Source organism: Tasmannia lanceolata, unplaced genomic scaffold (genome assembly GCF_043159265.1).
Source record: "Tasmannia lanceolata isolate RefF3 unplaced genomic scaffold, GAP_Taslan_0.1 ptg000037l, whole genome shotgun sequence".
Lineage (NCBI taxonomy): Eukaryota > Viridiplantae > Streptophyta > Magnoliopsida > Canellales > Winteraceae > Tasmannia > Tasmannia lanceolata.
This window is the reverse complement of record NW_027518714.1, coordinates 16,565,522-16,581,244: the sequence shown is the minus strand read 5'-3', so window position 1 is coordinate 16,581,244 and position 15,723 is coordinate 16,565,522. Positions and strand designations below refer to the sequence as shown.

The 15,723-nt window shown below is 36.8% G+C and overlaps 1 protein-coding gene across 1 annotated transcript; it reads left to right on the top strand.

Moving 5' to 3' along the window:
- Positions 1-1,419: 1,419 nt before the first annotated feature.
- LOC143861274 (zinc finger BED domain-containing protein RICESLEEPER 1-like) lies at positions 1,420-2,944 on the top strand. The gene is made up of 2 exons (XM_077372216.1): positions 1,420-1,946; positions 2,128-2,944. Exons 1-2 carry the CDS (start codon positions 1,420-1,422, stop codon positions 2,942-2,944), a joined length of 1,344 nt encoding a protein of 447 aa, XP_077228331.1.
- Positions 2,945-15,723: the final 12,779 nt, after the last annotated feature.

Here is a 15,723-nt window from a genome sequence, read left to right as displayed (position 1 = left end):
CGGTTCGGTTCGGTTCCAAATTTATATGGTTCGGTTCCGGTTCCGAAATCCGGGAACCGGCGGAAAATCGGTTCGGTTCTGGGTTTGGGATTCCGGAACCGAGAACCGACCCTCACCTTAGCCACTCCTCATTTGATAAAATCACCCTCTCCCATTTTAAATCACCCCCTGTAACTTATAAGTTATAACTTAAAACTTAAAAGTTAAAAAACTAAAAAATATATTCACAAATCACATATCAAAACAGAAACCCTAGTTTTTTTTTTCTCCACGCCTCCACCGCCTCCACTCCCGCCGCTCCCTCCTTCTCTCTGTCTCTCGGCTCTCGCCGTCTCCCGCCGTCTCCCGCCACTCCTTCTCTCCGACTCTCTCGCTCCGAGTCTCCGACGCTCCCGCAAGGTATGATTCTCCTCTCTCTCTCTCTCTCTCTCTCTCTCTCTCTCTCTCGGGTTTTATCCCTCTCTCTCTCTATTTTCTTCTTTTTTGTAACCCGTTTTCTCTCTTCACTCTCTTTCCTAGTTAAAGAAGATTCGAAGAGGGGTTTTTTGGCTTTTCGGCGGCCGGATTTCTCCAATCGAGCTTCGAGTCATTTTTTTCCAGATCTCAGCCTCAGAGTGAGTTTAATTTCATCAATTTTCTCCATCTTTTCTACCTGTATGTCTATTTCAAAGTTCAAACTGCTGTTGAATACTTGAATTTGATTTCTTGAGGTGCAATTTTTATTTTATTTTTATGTTTTTTGGGGAAAACCCTATTTCGGGTTTCATTTTCCCTCTATTCCTCTCTCTCTCTCTCTCTCATTGTTGGGTTTTTATTTCTCATGGCCTTGATTTCTTTTTTTTGTACAGATTTATAGATTTTAGGAATTTTTTTTGGGGGGTTTCTGTTTTGCAGATTGGTTTTAGAAAGAGGGGAAAACCCTATTGGTTTTGCACATTATAGATTTGCAGATTTATATTAGTATTTTTGACTCTATTGAGTAGTTTTTCTTTGTTACAAATTTTGATCCATTTAGCTTTGTTAGGGTTTAAACTTAAAGATTAGGGTTTAAACTTAAAGATTAGGGTTTGTGATTTTGTCCTTTGCAACATTAATTTTAGATAACTTTATTTTCTTAGAATTCTTATATTTTGTGAAAGTGCATAATTAATTAGGGTATTTTCTTCTGAAACCACATTGCACGTTTTCTTGAGGCATTTAGATATTCTTGTTGGCAGCTTGTCTGAGTTCAAATCATATTCTTACATGCTGCTTTGATGCATCTCTCAAGAATTATTGCTATTAGAATTTGAGTTCAATTCGTATTCATATTATTGTCTGAGTTCAATTCATTTTATTGATGCAGCTTGTCTTAGAATTTCTTGTCACACCATCTAGGCATCTAACCATCCATATTCCATATCTTGTTTATCTTGTTAGATGTCGAGCATGGGAGACACCAACATTCCTAATGATGTACCTGTTGGAGGTTTAAGTCCTATTGAGGAAGGCACGTCTCAAAGTAAAGCAAAGGTATGCCAAATGAAAAAAAGGTCTTTTACATCTGGAGTGTGGGAGCATTTTGCTAGACTTAAAGATCCGGAAGGGGGGAAACTTGAAAAGGCAACATGCAATTATTGCCACAATTCTTATACTTATAGCAGTTCTTATGGTACTAGTACGTTATGGAAGCATATTAAAAATTGCAGTAAGTATCCCAATTTTCAAGACAGGAGGCAAACACTCCTTTCTTCATATCAATCATTGTCACAAGAAGGGGATAGTAGTCTTGTGGCATGGAAATTTGACCAAGAGCTGTGTAGGGAAGCGCTTAATAGGATGATTATCATCGATGAATTGCCTTTCAAGTTTGTAGAACGAGAGGGTTTTCGACATTTTTGTAGTGTCATGCAACCTAGATTTAAGTTGATTGGGCGGCGTACAGTGGCTAGGGATTGTTTGGCAATGTATGCAATTGAGAAAAAAAAAATTAAAGGATTTGTTGCATAAAACATACCAAAGAATTTCCCTAACAACAGATGCATGGACATCTTTACAAAACCTTTCTTATATGTGCCTTACAGCTCACTTTATTGATCATGATTGGAAATTACATAAAAGAATAATAAACTTTTGTGTGATTTCTAGTCATAAGGGTCAGGCAATTGGACAAGCCGTCGAGTCATGCATGATAGAATGGGGTATAGAAAAGGTGTGCACAATTACAGTAGATAATGCAAGTTCAAACGATACTGCTGTTGGATACTTGAAGAAAAAAATTTCTATTAGGAACGGTTTCATTTTAGATGGGGAGTTTTTTCATATGAGGTGTTGTGCCCATATATTAAATTTGATTGTCAAAGACGGGATAAGTGAAGTCATCGATTCGATTTCTCGAATTCGTGGGGATGTGAGGTACATTAGGAGTTCTCCATCAAGAGCACAGAGATTTAAGTTTTGTGTGGAGAAAGAGAGAATTACATGTAAGAGTTTACTTTGCCTAGATGTTCCAACTCGATGGAACTCTACTTATCTTATGTTGAAAATTGCATTGAAATTTCAAAAAGCTTTTGAACGGTTTGGAGAGGAAGATGTACTTTTTATGGCAGAGTTGAAAGATGGGTGCCCTAATGATGATGATTGGGATAATGCTCGAGTATTGACTCAATTTTTGAAATCTTTCTATGAGGCTACTCTACGGTTATCTGGATCTTTATATGTTACATCTAACTCATATTTTCATGAAGTTTTCAAGATTGAACGTCTTTTGGATGAGTCGTCAAAAAGTGGAGATGCTTATTTGAGCATTATGGCGTTGAAAATGAAAGAAAAATTTGACAAGTATTGGGGGAACATCGATAAAATTAATATGATGTTATTACTTGCCGTGGTGTTGGATCCTCGCTTTAAGTTGAAGTATATTAAATTTTGTTACTCTAAACTCTATGCTTCGGAAAAAGGTTAGTGCACTCACTAATAGAGTATATGGAGTATTTCAACGTCTTTTTGTGCATTACCAATCTCTTTCCACATCGCCTCCCAATAAAGTTCAACACTTAGATGAGATGGGGGTTGACAAGCAAAACCTAGACGCTTGTAAGCAAACTATAGATCTTGTTGATTCGGACTTTGTTGCATTTTTAGAAGAAGAGGAGAGTGTGGATACTAAGTCTGAGGTGGATAAGTACTTAGAAGAAAGATGTGAAAAGCAAGACCCAAAATTTGAAATATTGGGTTGGTGGAAAGTGAATAGTTCTAGATACAAAATTCTTTCCAAAATAGCAAGAGATGTTCTAGCTATTCCCGTCTCTACTGTTGCCTCAGAGTCCGCTTTTAGCACCGGGGGTCGTATTCTTGATCAGTTTCGTAGTTCTCTAACCCCTAAATTAGTAGAGTGCTTGATTTGTGGACAAGATTGGTTACGGGCTTCGCCACTCCCTATTGAAGTAGAAGAAAAGCTAGATGAACTTGAAGAATTTGAATCAGGTAACATTTTATTTGTTTTTTTATTGTTGTCTTAATTCTTTTGTTATAATTAATTATTGTAACTTGTATGCCTACATTAATTGTTGTATACTTTTGCAGTTGTTACTTCTCTTGATTGACCTTGAAAGTCCAACTGTCACTTCACTCATGTTGAAGAGGATGATGCAAAGAAACGTGAACTTGGACATTGGAATGGAGGATTTGAATCATTTGATGGCATTCCTTTTTATTTACTTTTCCTTTCTATTTGGATGTTTTATGGCTTGGGATGCTTGGATGTTATGTCAGGTTGAGGAACTTGACTTTTATATGCAACTTGACTTTGGAATTGTGTTGTTTTTTTTTGTTTGTAATGTTTCCCTTAATGAAGTTTAATACTATAAAATGTATGAAATGAACTAGTTAGTTCTTTCAATTATCCAATTGAGGTACTGTAAAATGGATGAAATGCTTTATTGGTTTTGAGGATCTAGCATTTTGGTTGGCTTGTGTTTGTGCACGGACCATTTCTATCCAACACTATACTCACGTTATTTTGTTTGGCACTTTCCTCAAGAGTTCTTGCAGTTAGGAGCAGCGGCAATTTCTTCAGATATCCCCGTGCCTTCTGTTGATGACTTAGCAGATCAGGTGGCAGATGTTCTTGACTACTTTGGGTAATACAAAAATTTTATAACATGGCACTGGCCATTGTAAGTATAAAACAGCCCCTGTTAAAGATAGTTCTCAATTTAAGGTAATGTTTCACATATTGAATGGAAATATGTTTCATTTATCTGGTCAAAACAGTAAGCAAAATTGCTTGACACGGATTTCTGTTCTCAGCTCTCCCCATTCATATGCTATGTCCATTTGCAAAATGCTCTCTGTAGTTTCATTTTAGGGAAATGTGCATCTAAATTTTCATCTCAATATAGCAGCAATATTACCCTTTAATTCTTTTTCCTTGTTTTGGGTTGCTATTGTGCAAGAGTTCCAGAATAAATGCACTTGATACTCTATGGTTTATTTGCAGGCTTCTGACCTTTGTATAATAAGAGTTTATGTTTCAAAGATTACCATTGTTCTTGTTTCGCATTTTTGGATATATTTTTTAAACAAGGTTCTACATGGATGTATTTTAGTGCTACTCTTTATGGCCTTCTATTTGCCACCATATCTTGGTTTCTAAGGTTACTGTTTCAAACCTTATGGTTGTGATCTACCTCAGCAAATGCATCCTTGCCCAAGTTATACTGCTTTACTTCTTGTGTTGGTGATGGTAAAAAAGGCTTATTAATGGAGTATCAATGGTGGATCCCTTTTAATTATTTATTTGATTACATTCTCTCACTTGTAGGAAACCTAATCTTATAAAATTAGACACTGAATCATGTTCAGGTGATGTCAAATTTGCTATATTTTTATGGGATGTGTGGCGTGTTGAAGGAATGCTTGCTTCAGCCTTCAGCGGTACTTCAGTAAGGTACCATCTAATTATATAGCTTGCACATTCCCAATTGGTGCGAGCAATGGTACTATCTAATTATCTGGTTGGATCAGTTGGTATGCTATAAACATATGTGAATTTCTTTCTGCATTACCCAACATAATCTGATGAATATCCTTTGATATTTCAATATATTCTCTATGATCATGAATACATTTCAATATATATTCTCTTTGATATTTTCAGAATTGTACTCTACTGAGCTTCAATTGTTTAAGTACTTGACCTCAACGAGTGAAGGCATGTATGCTGGTCAATTATTTGAAATGCTATGCTACTACACACTGTTATACTTCTCTTTTTGCAGTTGCTCTTTTTGCAGTTGCTACTACACACTGTTTATTTCTTTTCCTTGTATCAGCTTAGTAGATATAATTTCCAAACTTGGTCTTCAGAAGTCTTCTGTTGTACAACACATGACTTCTGTAATTCAGCCAATTATGGAGAAAGGGATTGTGGATCATTCTATTATACATCATGCATTAATGGAGTACTTAAGCATTGCTGACAGGGTAATAAAAAGTTGCTTATCTTCCCATTTGTTTTTATAGTTGTATGCTCCTCATTTATTTATGCTTTCATATTATACACACACAAAAAAAGAAAAAGAGAAAAATGGAAATCTTCTTTAGCGAACTTTCTTTCTATCTTCTTGAATATGCTTTCATCTTGCATATGGTGTTGCTCTGTAGATCTGATTTATATTTGTTAAAAGTCCTCTGCCACAGATGTGATTCAACAGTTGTCAGGCCCACTTCTTATTCGAATGATCCACACCACAGATGGTTCAAAGCTTGGCATGCTTTGTATCAAGCATGGAAATGCAAAGGTCGGTCGCAGTGTAAATTTCAGTCTTTCAATACCAACGAATGTAGAGACATCGATTTTCTCTATACTTTGCCAATTGTTCAATAAGATGTTTCAAATTTTAAATACACGTGGAATAACCATCGTAGGTTGTGAGTTGTGACCATTAAAAAAGAAAAAAGAAAAAAAAACCTTTTGTAAATTGTGGTGTACTTGCAACTATGTGTTTTTGAGGTGATAATGCTGTTACAGTACATTGGGTTTTTTTTTTGTGGGCATAGTACATTGTTTAATTATGCATAGTTATAAACAGTAGGGGTGGACATGGCCTAATAAACACTCAAACAGGGCCATTGGTGAAGGTGGGTAAACCCAGAACCGAACCGAACCGAACCGATTATATATGGTTCTGGTTCGGTTCGGTTCCATACATATATGGTTCGGTTCTGGTTCCAATTTTAAGGAACCGATTATATATGGTTCGGTTCTGGGTTTAGCCCAAAACCGAACCGAACCGAACCATGTCCACCCCTACTAGTAGGTCGACTTACATTTTACACGGTTAAAATTCTCATAAGAGGGCGAACTCGAGTGTCTAGGCTAAGGACTTAGGGTCAAATGGTTAGAGAAGAGAAAGAAGAGGGTGACTCTAGACCTTAGTAGAACGAGATTAGGGGAAACATCGGGATGGGAAAAATCGAGTTTAATACGGAATCACAAAAAATGCGTTTAAAATTTTGTGATTTACAAAATAGAGTGAGGAAGTTGGAAAGTTGGCCAAAAGTCACATTGGGTTTTGTTAAAGAGTGCCCCCGGGGCACTCGTTAAGGTTCATTGAAAATGTAAATCTACAATTAGTTTAGCCACGTTTGGATACTAGCAAGATTTAGATTTGGATTTAGTTGATATTTTGAACTGAATCAGATCCTTAGATTTCCAATTCAGCTACAACAGTGCAAAAAAATCCGATTTTCAAATCTTTTCTGTGAGACATTATTTGGAAATCAATATTTGTGGCAACTTCCGTCACCATCGCTGCTCCTCGCGTTGCTCCTGCAGTAGCGAGACATATCTCTCTCTCTCTCTCTCTCTCTCTCTCAACACATGATCATGCAGATGATTGATGTGTTTTGTATCCAAAACTCAAATCCAAATCAAAATACAAATGCATGAGCTATCCAAACGGGCCCTTAGGGAAATGATTTTTGCGCTCAAGTGTTTTTGATAAACACGCGCTCCACTTGTTTGTCGTGTAGTATTTAAAGGGATGTCATAGGATATTATGGTTCTCATAAAGCTCTTAAAACCCTTTAAATACTACACGACAAGCAAGTGAAGCGTGTGTTTATCAAAGCACTTGAGCACATAAATCATTTCCCTTAATTTACATAGGGATTAAGAGTTTTACATGGCTTTTGAGTAATTTTTCTGAAACAATGTGTAGATTTTACATTTTCAATGCACCTCGTTAACAAAACCCAATCACAGTTAATACTTTTAAAACGGGTTTTAAATGTGTTTAAAATCTTTTCTTAAAAAACGGAATTTTAAAAGGAGAATTAAACGGCAAACCAATAAAACACCTTTTTTTTTAAAACGTCATTTAAAACAGTGTTTTGCTAATTATGCTCCAAACCTACGAAAGATGAATGGAAAAAATACTAAAAATATGAATCTTTCAAAAAAATAAAATAAAATTGCATATGACTTATTTTTCACTAAAAGGCTACTGAAATAATACTTAAAAGTTATAAGAAATCGGAGGGTATTTTTGTAAAATAGTATAATAAAATTGGATTTAGGATTGTCTCGCATGCTTTTGTTAGTTGTTAATTTCAAATCTTATAATAGGGTTCTGAAATGTGTCCATGGATCATGGTAGCGTGTCTAGATCCTGTCCGTTAAAGTTCAGATTCTGGTGGTCCATCGGACCGTCTAGGTCCACTAACACAGTATCAGTAATCGCACTTCATAAATTGGAGTTTTATACCGAGTGTGCATATGAAGTCTGGTATTTTTTAAAAAGTTTAGTGGGCCCCCACTCCGTAGGATGATCAAAACTATTCATTTGTTCGGCCACGATGCAGATAAGTTGTATCTAACAGGATGATCCTATCCCTCCAATCTGTGGAGTGATCCTAACCCTCCGATCTATATAGAGGTTTCTATAATTTGCAGTCACTCCACATATTGGAGGGTAAGGATCATCCTATGGAGTATTTTTATGAGATACAGCCTATCTACGTTGTTGCCAAGTTAACGAATGGTTTAGATCAACCTATGAAGTGAGCCTCAATGTACGTTTGAAAAATTATGAACTTCACACGCACACAGTATAAACTGATACTGCTTCTTAATCTCCAGTATACAATTGGCATGCCTACGGGGATTGGAACTAGTTTTCATGCACGTCCAATAACCAAGGTTGATGGCCTTCGAGCAGATGCTGAAGCAAAATTTCCAAGGAAAAATTGCCAATGGGGGACACCAGAATGCAAGAATTGCCAACGGGGGACACTCTTTTGAAAAATTATAAGGGGGTAGAAAATGGGGTTATCAAGTCTAAAGAGGGGTTAATAAGTAGTAAACAGAGAAAACCTGACCAAAATGCCCCTAGGGTTATTAAATCTAAAAGGGGTTATCAAGTCAGTCTAAAAGGGGTTATCAAGTTCATAGAGACTTGATAACCCCTTGTGAGACTCAATAACCCTGTTGAGAACTTGATATCCCCGGGCGAGATTTGATAACTCTGTTTAGGTTAGAGTTGTTAAATCATATTTAGACCTGTTAACCAGTGAATAACCCTTTTTTAGACTTGATAACCCTTAGGGGCATTTTGGTCAGGTTTTCCCGCAAATTCCGTTATCAACCCGCATTTATAATTTTTCTTGCAATTCTCATATTTTGATGTCCCATATTTGTATTTTTTCCAATTTCCAATTCGATAGCCCACATTCAATTCATCAAATTAGCGTCGGCTACCGATATCTATCTGCACGACTATATTTTGATAAAGGGGCAAACTCATTGTTAACTAGTTGTCAATGGTTATTACAATTCCCCAAAAATCTCTAGGCAGCATATTAAAAGATACAAAACGAGGCGAGTTTGTCTCATTATCATAACATAATCTATGTGGACATCAACAATAAATTAATGGAAGCTCGGATTAAGCTATGCTATAGTTAGTATTGAGGTAGAGGTTGTGGAAGCTGTGACAACCCTGCCAGATCAGATTGAGATAAAAACTCCATGGGGAAATTAATTCAAAAGTTCAAGTACAAATCGAAACCATGGTCTTGTTCTAATTGCAGGACCTTCAACCACTCTTATACTTCTTGCCCCATTATCTCAAATGAACAGATGACTGCCAAAGTTCCCAAAAATGAATGGAGACGCGTTTAAAACTGAGCCACTGTCCCTACCGAGGCCCCACTCCTGAGGAGCCAGATACTTCTCAGTTCTCAATCCATGCCAGACAAATACAGGTATTTGAAGCTAGGAAAAAAGGCACTTCTTACGAGCATTAGCACCCAAAACCTTTACGAGGTGCTCTCTGAAGAAGAAGAAGAGGAGGAGGATGAGTCCCCACACTCTCCCCCTGCAATGAGCTAGAGAAAACAGGAAGTTGAGTCAGTAGAAGATAGCCCTCTTCCCATTGAGGACAAACCACCAAAAGTTGAGGAAGATTCGGAGAATCAAGAAGCTCAACAATAGACCTCCTTGAAAATTAGGGGCATCAAATTCACTCAAACCATCTGCCCAGACCCCTTTTCCATTCCAAAGTCAACCCGATGTGCTTGAAATTTGTTTCTTTGCCATCGGTTCGCTCTCAGGTCACTAGCATTTGGATCATTTGAGTCATTTGTTTTCCCGTCCTAATGTATTTCGAGAATAGGGATGGTTTTCATACTTAAATGTATCATCTTTCTTTACAATTAATAAACTGGTAGGGGTTTCTGCCAAATGCTGTCTTACCTACCAAAAAATTAATAAATTAATGGAAATGATAGCAACACAACTGTGTTTTAATAATTGCACAAACATGCTTGTCTTTTCTTTTCTTTTAATTGGCTTGTGATAGCTTTTTTGGAACTGTAGTAAGCTTTGACAGCTCTTTAAATAATAAAAGACAAGATGGTTTAGTGCAAATATAGAAAAATGGTTGTGCTGATATCATTTCACTAAATTAATCATGCTTTTAAAATCTTCACCGTACAATTAACATGCGTATCGTGACAACAACTGGTCTTTCAATCGATCCAATAATCGATGGCCTTCATGTAGATGAAGAAGCAAAATTCCCAATCCAATAGACCAGACCACATTCAATTCATTAAGTACTATAGGCCACTGATATCCACACCACCATGTTTGATAATGGGGCAAACTCACCTTGTTTTACATTGTTTAACTAGTGGGTCCAACCGTGTGATGCACGATTTGGGAGTAAATTAAGATTGAAAATAAAATAAAAGTTGATTAAAGAACAAATCAGATGGGTTGAAAGAGATGGGTAAAGAAAAAATCAGAATTTTAACACCTAAATAGGTTAAAATCAGTTTGGAATAAGAGATGGTGAAAGAATAAATTGGAAATCCAATAACCAATTTCACAATTAAAACCCGTTCTCAAATTCATTAACAAAAAGGGCTTAAATCCCCCAACACCTTATATACATTTTAATAATATCTGAAAATCCTATCTTACTATAAAGAGGGTGAGCGTAGAAAAAGCCCAAACTCCAAGATTTCTCTCAATACCAACATGCTAAAACGGAAATGGATTCATAAAAGTGGCATTTCCAAGAGGGGTTATCGTCATAAACACTGATTGTTAACATGTCACATGAAAATTTCAAAAGAAAAGCAAGGAAACTTACAGATTCCGGCCTTAGTTAAACAGTACTTTGGTTAGACTGCCCCAAAGAAATGAATAATAGATTAATTAGAATTTCTTAAGAGAACAAAACGATACAAAAATAAATTATGAGCTAAAAAGAGACACATGAGAAGCACATGATGATACCGGCTTCCTTGATGGCATCGTACAGGTCAAGAACAACCCTCTGACTATTTATCTCCACCATGATAAAGTGTTGGGAAGGCTAATTCTCATAAACAAATGTGATCCGATCAAAACCCGCCATGTGTTATGTGCAAAGGGTGCCACGTAGATCAAACGGTAGATGGGGGGACTGTCCACGTAGGCTTGAACAGTGAAACCCCCATCTAGCTATATTATAATAGATAAGCTGTCAAAAGCTATTACAATTTCCAAAAAGCTCACAGTAGCCAATTAAAAAGTATAAAACAGGGCCAATGTATGGAACATATCAATAACCTACATATAGCCAACTGATATTTACGCTTCCATGTTTTAATAATTGCACAAACTCGGCCTGTATTTTCTAGGGGTGCAACTTGGGTCGGGTTGAGGCTGGTCAACCCTAACCCAACGCGCCTCCAAATCAGGTCGAGTTGGGATCGGGTCATCTACGACCAAACAGAAAAATACAAGAAAGAAAAACATAATCTTGAGAAAATCATGAAAAAATTAGAATACGGAGGTCGGGTTCGGGTCGGGTAGCAAAGGCCTCAACCCTAACCCAACCCGAATTTAAATCTGGTTGACTTTTCCCAGCCCTAACCCAACCCAACCCGAGCCAAAATCGGGTTGAATCCGTCGGGTTCGGGTTGAGCCCGACCCCAAGTTGCACCACAAGTATTTTCTCTTTTAATTGGCTTAGATCTTTTTGGGAAACGTAATAACCTTTGACATCTGTTTAAAGCTTTCATATTCAGGGTGCCAAGTAGGACTTGATGCCAAGTTGGGAGAAGGTGGAGAGTCCTATTTATATAATAAGATTAGGAATTTGCTAGGCATGCCATTGCGCAATCGCGCGGAAAGTTATTTTACGGCTAGCTTTTGCCTGAAGGAAAGGCCACATAGGCTCACTTTTCAGCAGATTTTGTCTTATTCATTTAATTCATCTAAGGTGACTGTTATCTCATATAAAGTCAGTGGCGAAATGGCTTTCCGAGCAAATCCCAATTAAATAATATCATCAAGCCTTTTGCTCTAATCAATTGAAAAATCTTCCCAACACCATGCAAAAATCAGTGAGAATTTGATAGCCTATCAATATGTGGGCCAGTATGGGCTTATTCGTAAAAGATTGCAAAGGAAGAGGAAGAAATGCTTTGCACAGAAGAAGAAGATGAAGTTTGACCAACTCAAAACTTGTGTTAGTCTGTGTTGTTGATATATTTAAAAACACTATACACGTTACAATGAGTTGGAAAATCCCTTGATTGCGGGATGCTAATAATATACAAGGAAAATAAAAGCAACTATAGAAGAAATAATTAATTAAATATTTAGTGTCCTTATTTACAAGGACTGTTACAAGGGAAGTTGCCATGTTTGGTGAGATTTCCTTCTAAGATAGGATTCTCCTTAATAGGGCCCCTCAAGCTGATAGGGAGGGGACCCACCTCACACATCATTTACAGTCATGCAAATTATATGCATAGTTTCAAAGCTTGTGTCATGGTTAGCTCGCTCAAGTCGACCCACTTTTGTCATGGCCGAGGTTTTGTGAGAATTTTCTCTCTGCGCAAGGAACCCATTTTCAACAACCATGTTTTCGAGCCCCAAAATATCTTCCCTCTCTTCCTTTAAAACCCAGAATCATCTCTCGTCTCTTCTTCTCTCTCTCTCTCTCTCTCTCTCTCTCTCTCTCTCTCTCTCTCGTGCATATTATCCCTCATCTTAGAGTCTCTCTATATGACTTTAGACCATAGTTGTCGGGAAAGCCCGTTTCATCGAAAATTTATTTCAGAAACATTAATTGTATATGAAATGTGAAAAAATATATGAGACCTCTGTGAAATGCGTGAAAAAACGTATTCTAAATGACCCAATCTCTCTCTCTCTCTCTCTCTCTCTCTCTCTCTCTCTCTCTCTCTCTCTCTCTCTCTCTCTCTCTCTCTCTCTCTCGTGCATATTATCCCTTGTCTTAGAGTTTCTCTCTATATGACTTTAGACCATACTTGTCGGAAAAACCCGTTTCATTGAAAATTTATTTCAGAAACACTAATTATATATGAAATGTGAAAAATATATTTGAGACCTGTGTGAGATGCATGAAAAACGTATTCTACACTCTCTCTCTCTCTCTCTCTCTCTCTCTCTCTCGTGCATACTATCCCTCGTCTTAGAGTCTCTCTATATTGTTAGAATATGTGAGATCTCACCAATAGGTTAGATTAGGTAACTATGGTTTGATTAGGTAGAATAAAATCACATCTTCCAAGATTTGATTTGGCTTAATTGGGGAAAGTTATGCAGGCAGGCTAGATTAAGTATTGAGATTATCTTCTCATATCTTGTCAAATCTCTTTCCATAAATCTTGTGACACTAGTTTCTATGTTTATCCTCTTGAGTGTTCTATATAAACACTCATTAGGCTTGATTGTAAGATAAGCAAAGATTAGTGGAAATCTTCAATATTTTACATGGTATCAGAGCCACCGATCTTGGAGTGACCACAAGACAAATAGCTGCTCTCTCCGACGGACGGCCGATCTAGCCATCCACCCAGCCACCATCGCTCCCACATTCTCTTTCTCAAATTAACACCACTAGTACTGTCTTCCTTACCAGCTTCATCAGTTTCAATCTCCCTGCATCCTTAGCATAATTCCTTAGCATTCTTGTTCAATCTCCTTGCATTCTTTTCTCATCTAATTTTCAAGACTTTTGTGGTTGCCTTCAATAACCCCTCATCTTCTTGAATGCACCCCTCGTATCATCTTGTGCCAATTACACGGTCTCCTTATTTTGCTGTCAACAACTTCATAAAAAAAGGGATTTGCATTTTCAAAACACGTATTTGATATTTGCACACTTTTTCCCAATGTCCAATTTTTCGTCGATAATTGTTGCCACCATTCCTAGCCGCTATTTGTCGCTTTCTCTTCTATTTCTTCTTCTCTTTCTTTATATTTTTGTCTTTCGCCTATTTCGGTGAAGGTACCTCTTTGTGGTGCGTGCTCAAAATAGGAGCTCTACTCAGTTGAGGGGCCTCTCTCGTTGAGGTTCGTGCCTGAGAGAGCAATTTCTCTCTTTCATAAGGATCGGTATCTCAAGCTAATCCGTGAAGTTTGCCCATTGAGGCTTTCTTTTGCCCATAGAGGCCATTTCTTGCCCATTCCGGCATTGGTCCATTGTGACTCATTTTCAGAAAGTTCGATATTCTAATCGGCCTAATGACTCGCCCATTCAGGCTTGAGTCCAATTCAGTTCATTGAAGCTCTTTGCGGCTCACCTTTTAATGTGACACATTCTTCAACAACAGGCGGCCATCATCTCAACAATATTGGCAACATACATCAAGCAGACATCAATCGTGACAACGTGCAACAAAATTGGCAAATTTTTACATTTTTTTTGGGATATTCATTGTAATCAAGCGTATATCGATTTTCAATCCATATACATTTGAGGGGGCATGTTAGAATATGTGAGATCTCACCAATAGGTTAGATTAGGCAACTATGGTTTGATTAGGTAGAATAAAATCACATCTTCCAAGATTTGATTTGGATTAATTGGGGAAGATTATGTAGGCATGCTAGATTAGGTATTGAGATTATCTTCTCATATATTGTCAAATCTCTTTCCATAAATCTTGTGATACTACTTTCTATGTTTATCCTCTTGAGTGTTCTATATAAACACTCATTAGGCTTGATTGTAAGATAAGCAAAGATTAGTGGAAATCTTCAGTATTTTACATATATGACTTTAGACCATAGTTGTCGGGAAAACCCGTTTCATCGAAAATTTATTTCAGAAAAATTAATTATATATGAAATGTGAAAAAAAAAATGAGACCTGTGTGAAATGCGTGAAAAACGTATGTGAAACATGTGTAGCGTATGAAAAAAGGTTTTGAACACAAAAAATTGTATAACACGTATTAAAAAGATATACAATAGTATATATGTTAATAAAAATAAACATAAGTAAAAAATATATGTTAAAAATATAATATGCTCAGAAGATATATTACTATGTATGCCTCCAGTTAAAATAAAATTTATGAAAAAATTATAAATATTTGTAATTATGCATAAAAGCTAGAAATATCATATGAGTTTCTAATACAATTTTCTATCATTTCCTGTTTTTCGTTTCTCCTCTAATTTTTCCCCGTTTCCCACTTCGATTTTTTTCCCAACTTCATAGCTATGGTTTACTCTCTCTCTCTCTCTCTCTCTCTCTCTCTCTGTATGATTTTAGACTATCTCTCTTATGTTACAGTCTTTCTCGTGTCTACATGACTACACCGCTGGCTTAAAATACAATGGGCCCACATTGTTTTGGTGATCCAAACCATTCATTTGATTGGCCCTCACATAGATAGGGTGTCCACCAAAAATCACCTCCATAGGATCATCCCAACCCTTCAAACTGTGGAGGCAAAAATGGACAAATTTGTGAAGGTTTTCACACGTGCATTTTTGCCTCCACAAATCGTAGGATTAGGATGATCCTATGGAGCTGATTTTTGGTGGACACCCTATCTATGTGAGGGCCAATCAAATGAATTCTTTGGATCACCAAAACAATGTGGGCCCATTGTATTTTTAAGCCGGCGGTGTAGCTTCACTTTCCTCACACACACACACACACATATATATATATATATATATATATATATATATATATATATATATATATATATATATATATATATATATGAGTTTAAACCATAATTAAAAAGTTTGAATTTGAGAAAAAAATTCGCCAAGGCATGCATGTCTACTAAAAAATTTGCAAACAATTGAGAAAGGACCAAGAAAGATTCCCAAAATGACCGAATTTCTAGGCAATTTCCCCAAAAGCAATTTCGCGGCTCATGTTTTTTGAAGATAACATATACTCAAGTGAA

What these genes read in the sequence shown, in the direction of transcription:
- LOC143861274 (XM_077372216.1), top strand. Translation starts at nt 1,420, where the DNA reads ATGTCGAGCATGGGAGACACCAACATTCCTAATGATGTACCTGTTGGA. An exon ending in GCTAGGGATTGTTTGGCAAT is followed by an intron (nt 1,947 to 2,127) that starts GTATGCAATTGA and finishes TGTGATTTCTAG; the next exon opens with TCATAAGGGTCAGGCAATTG.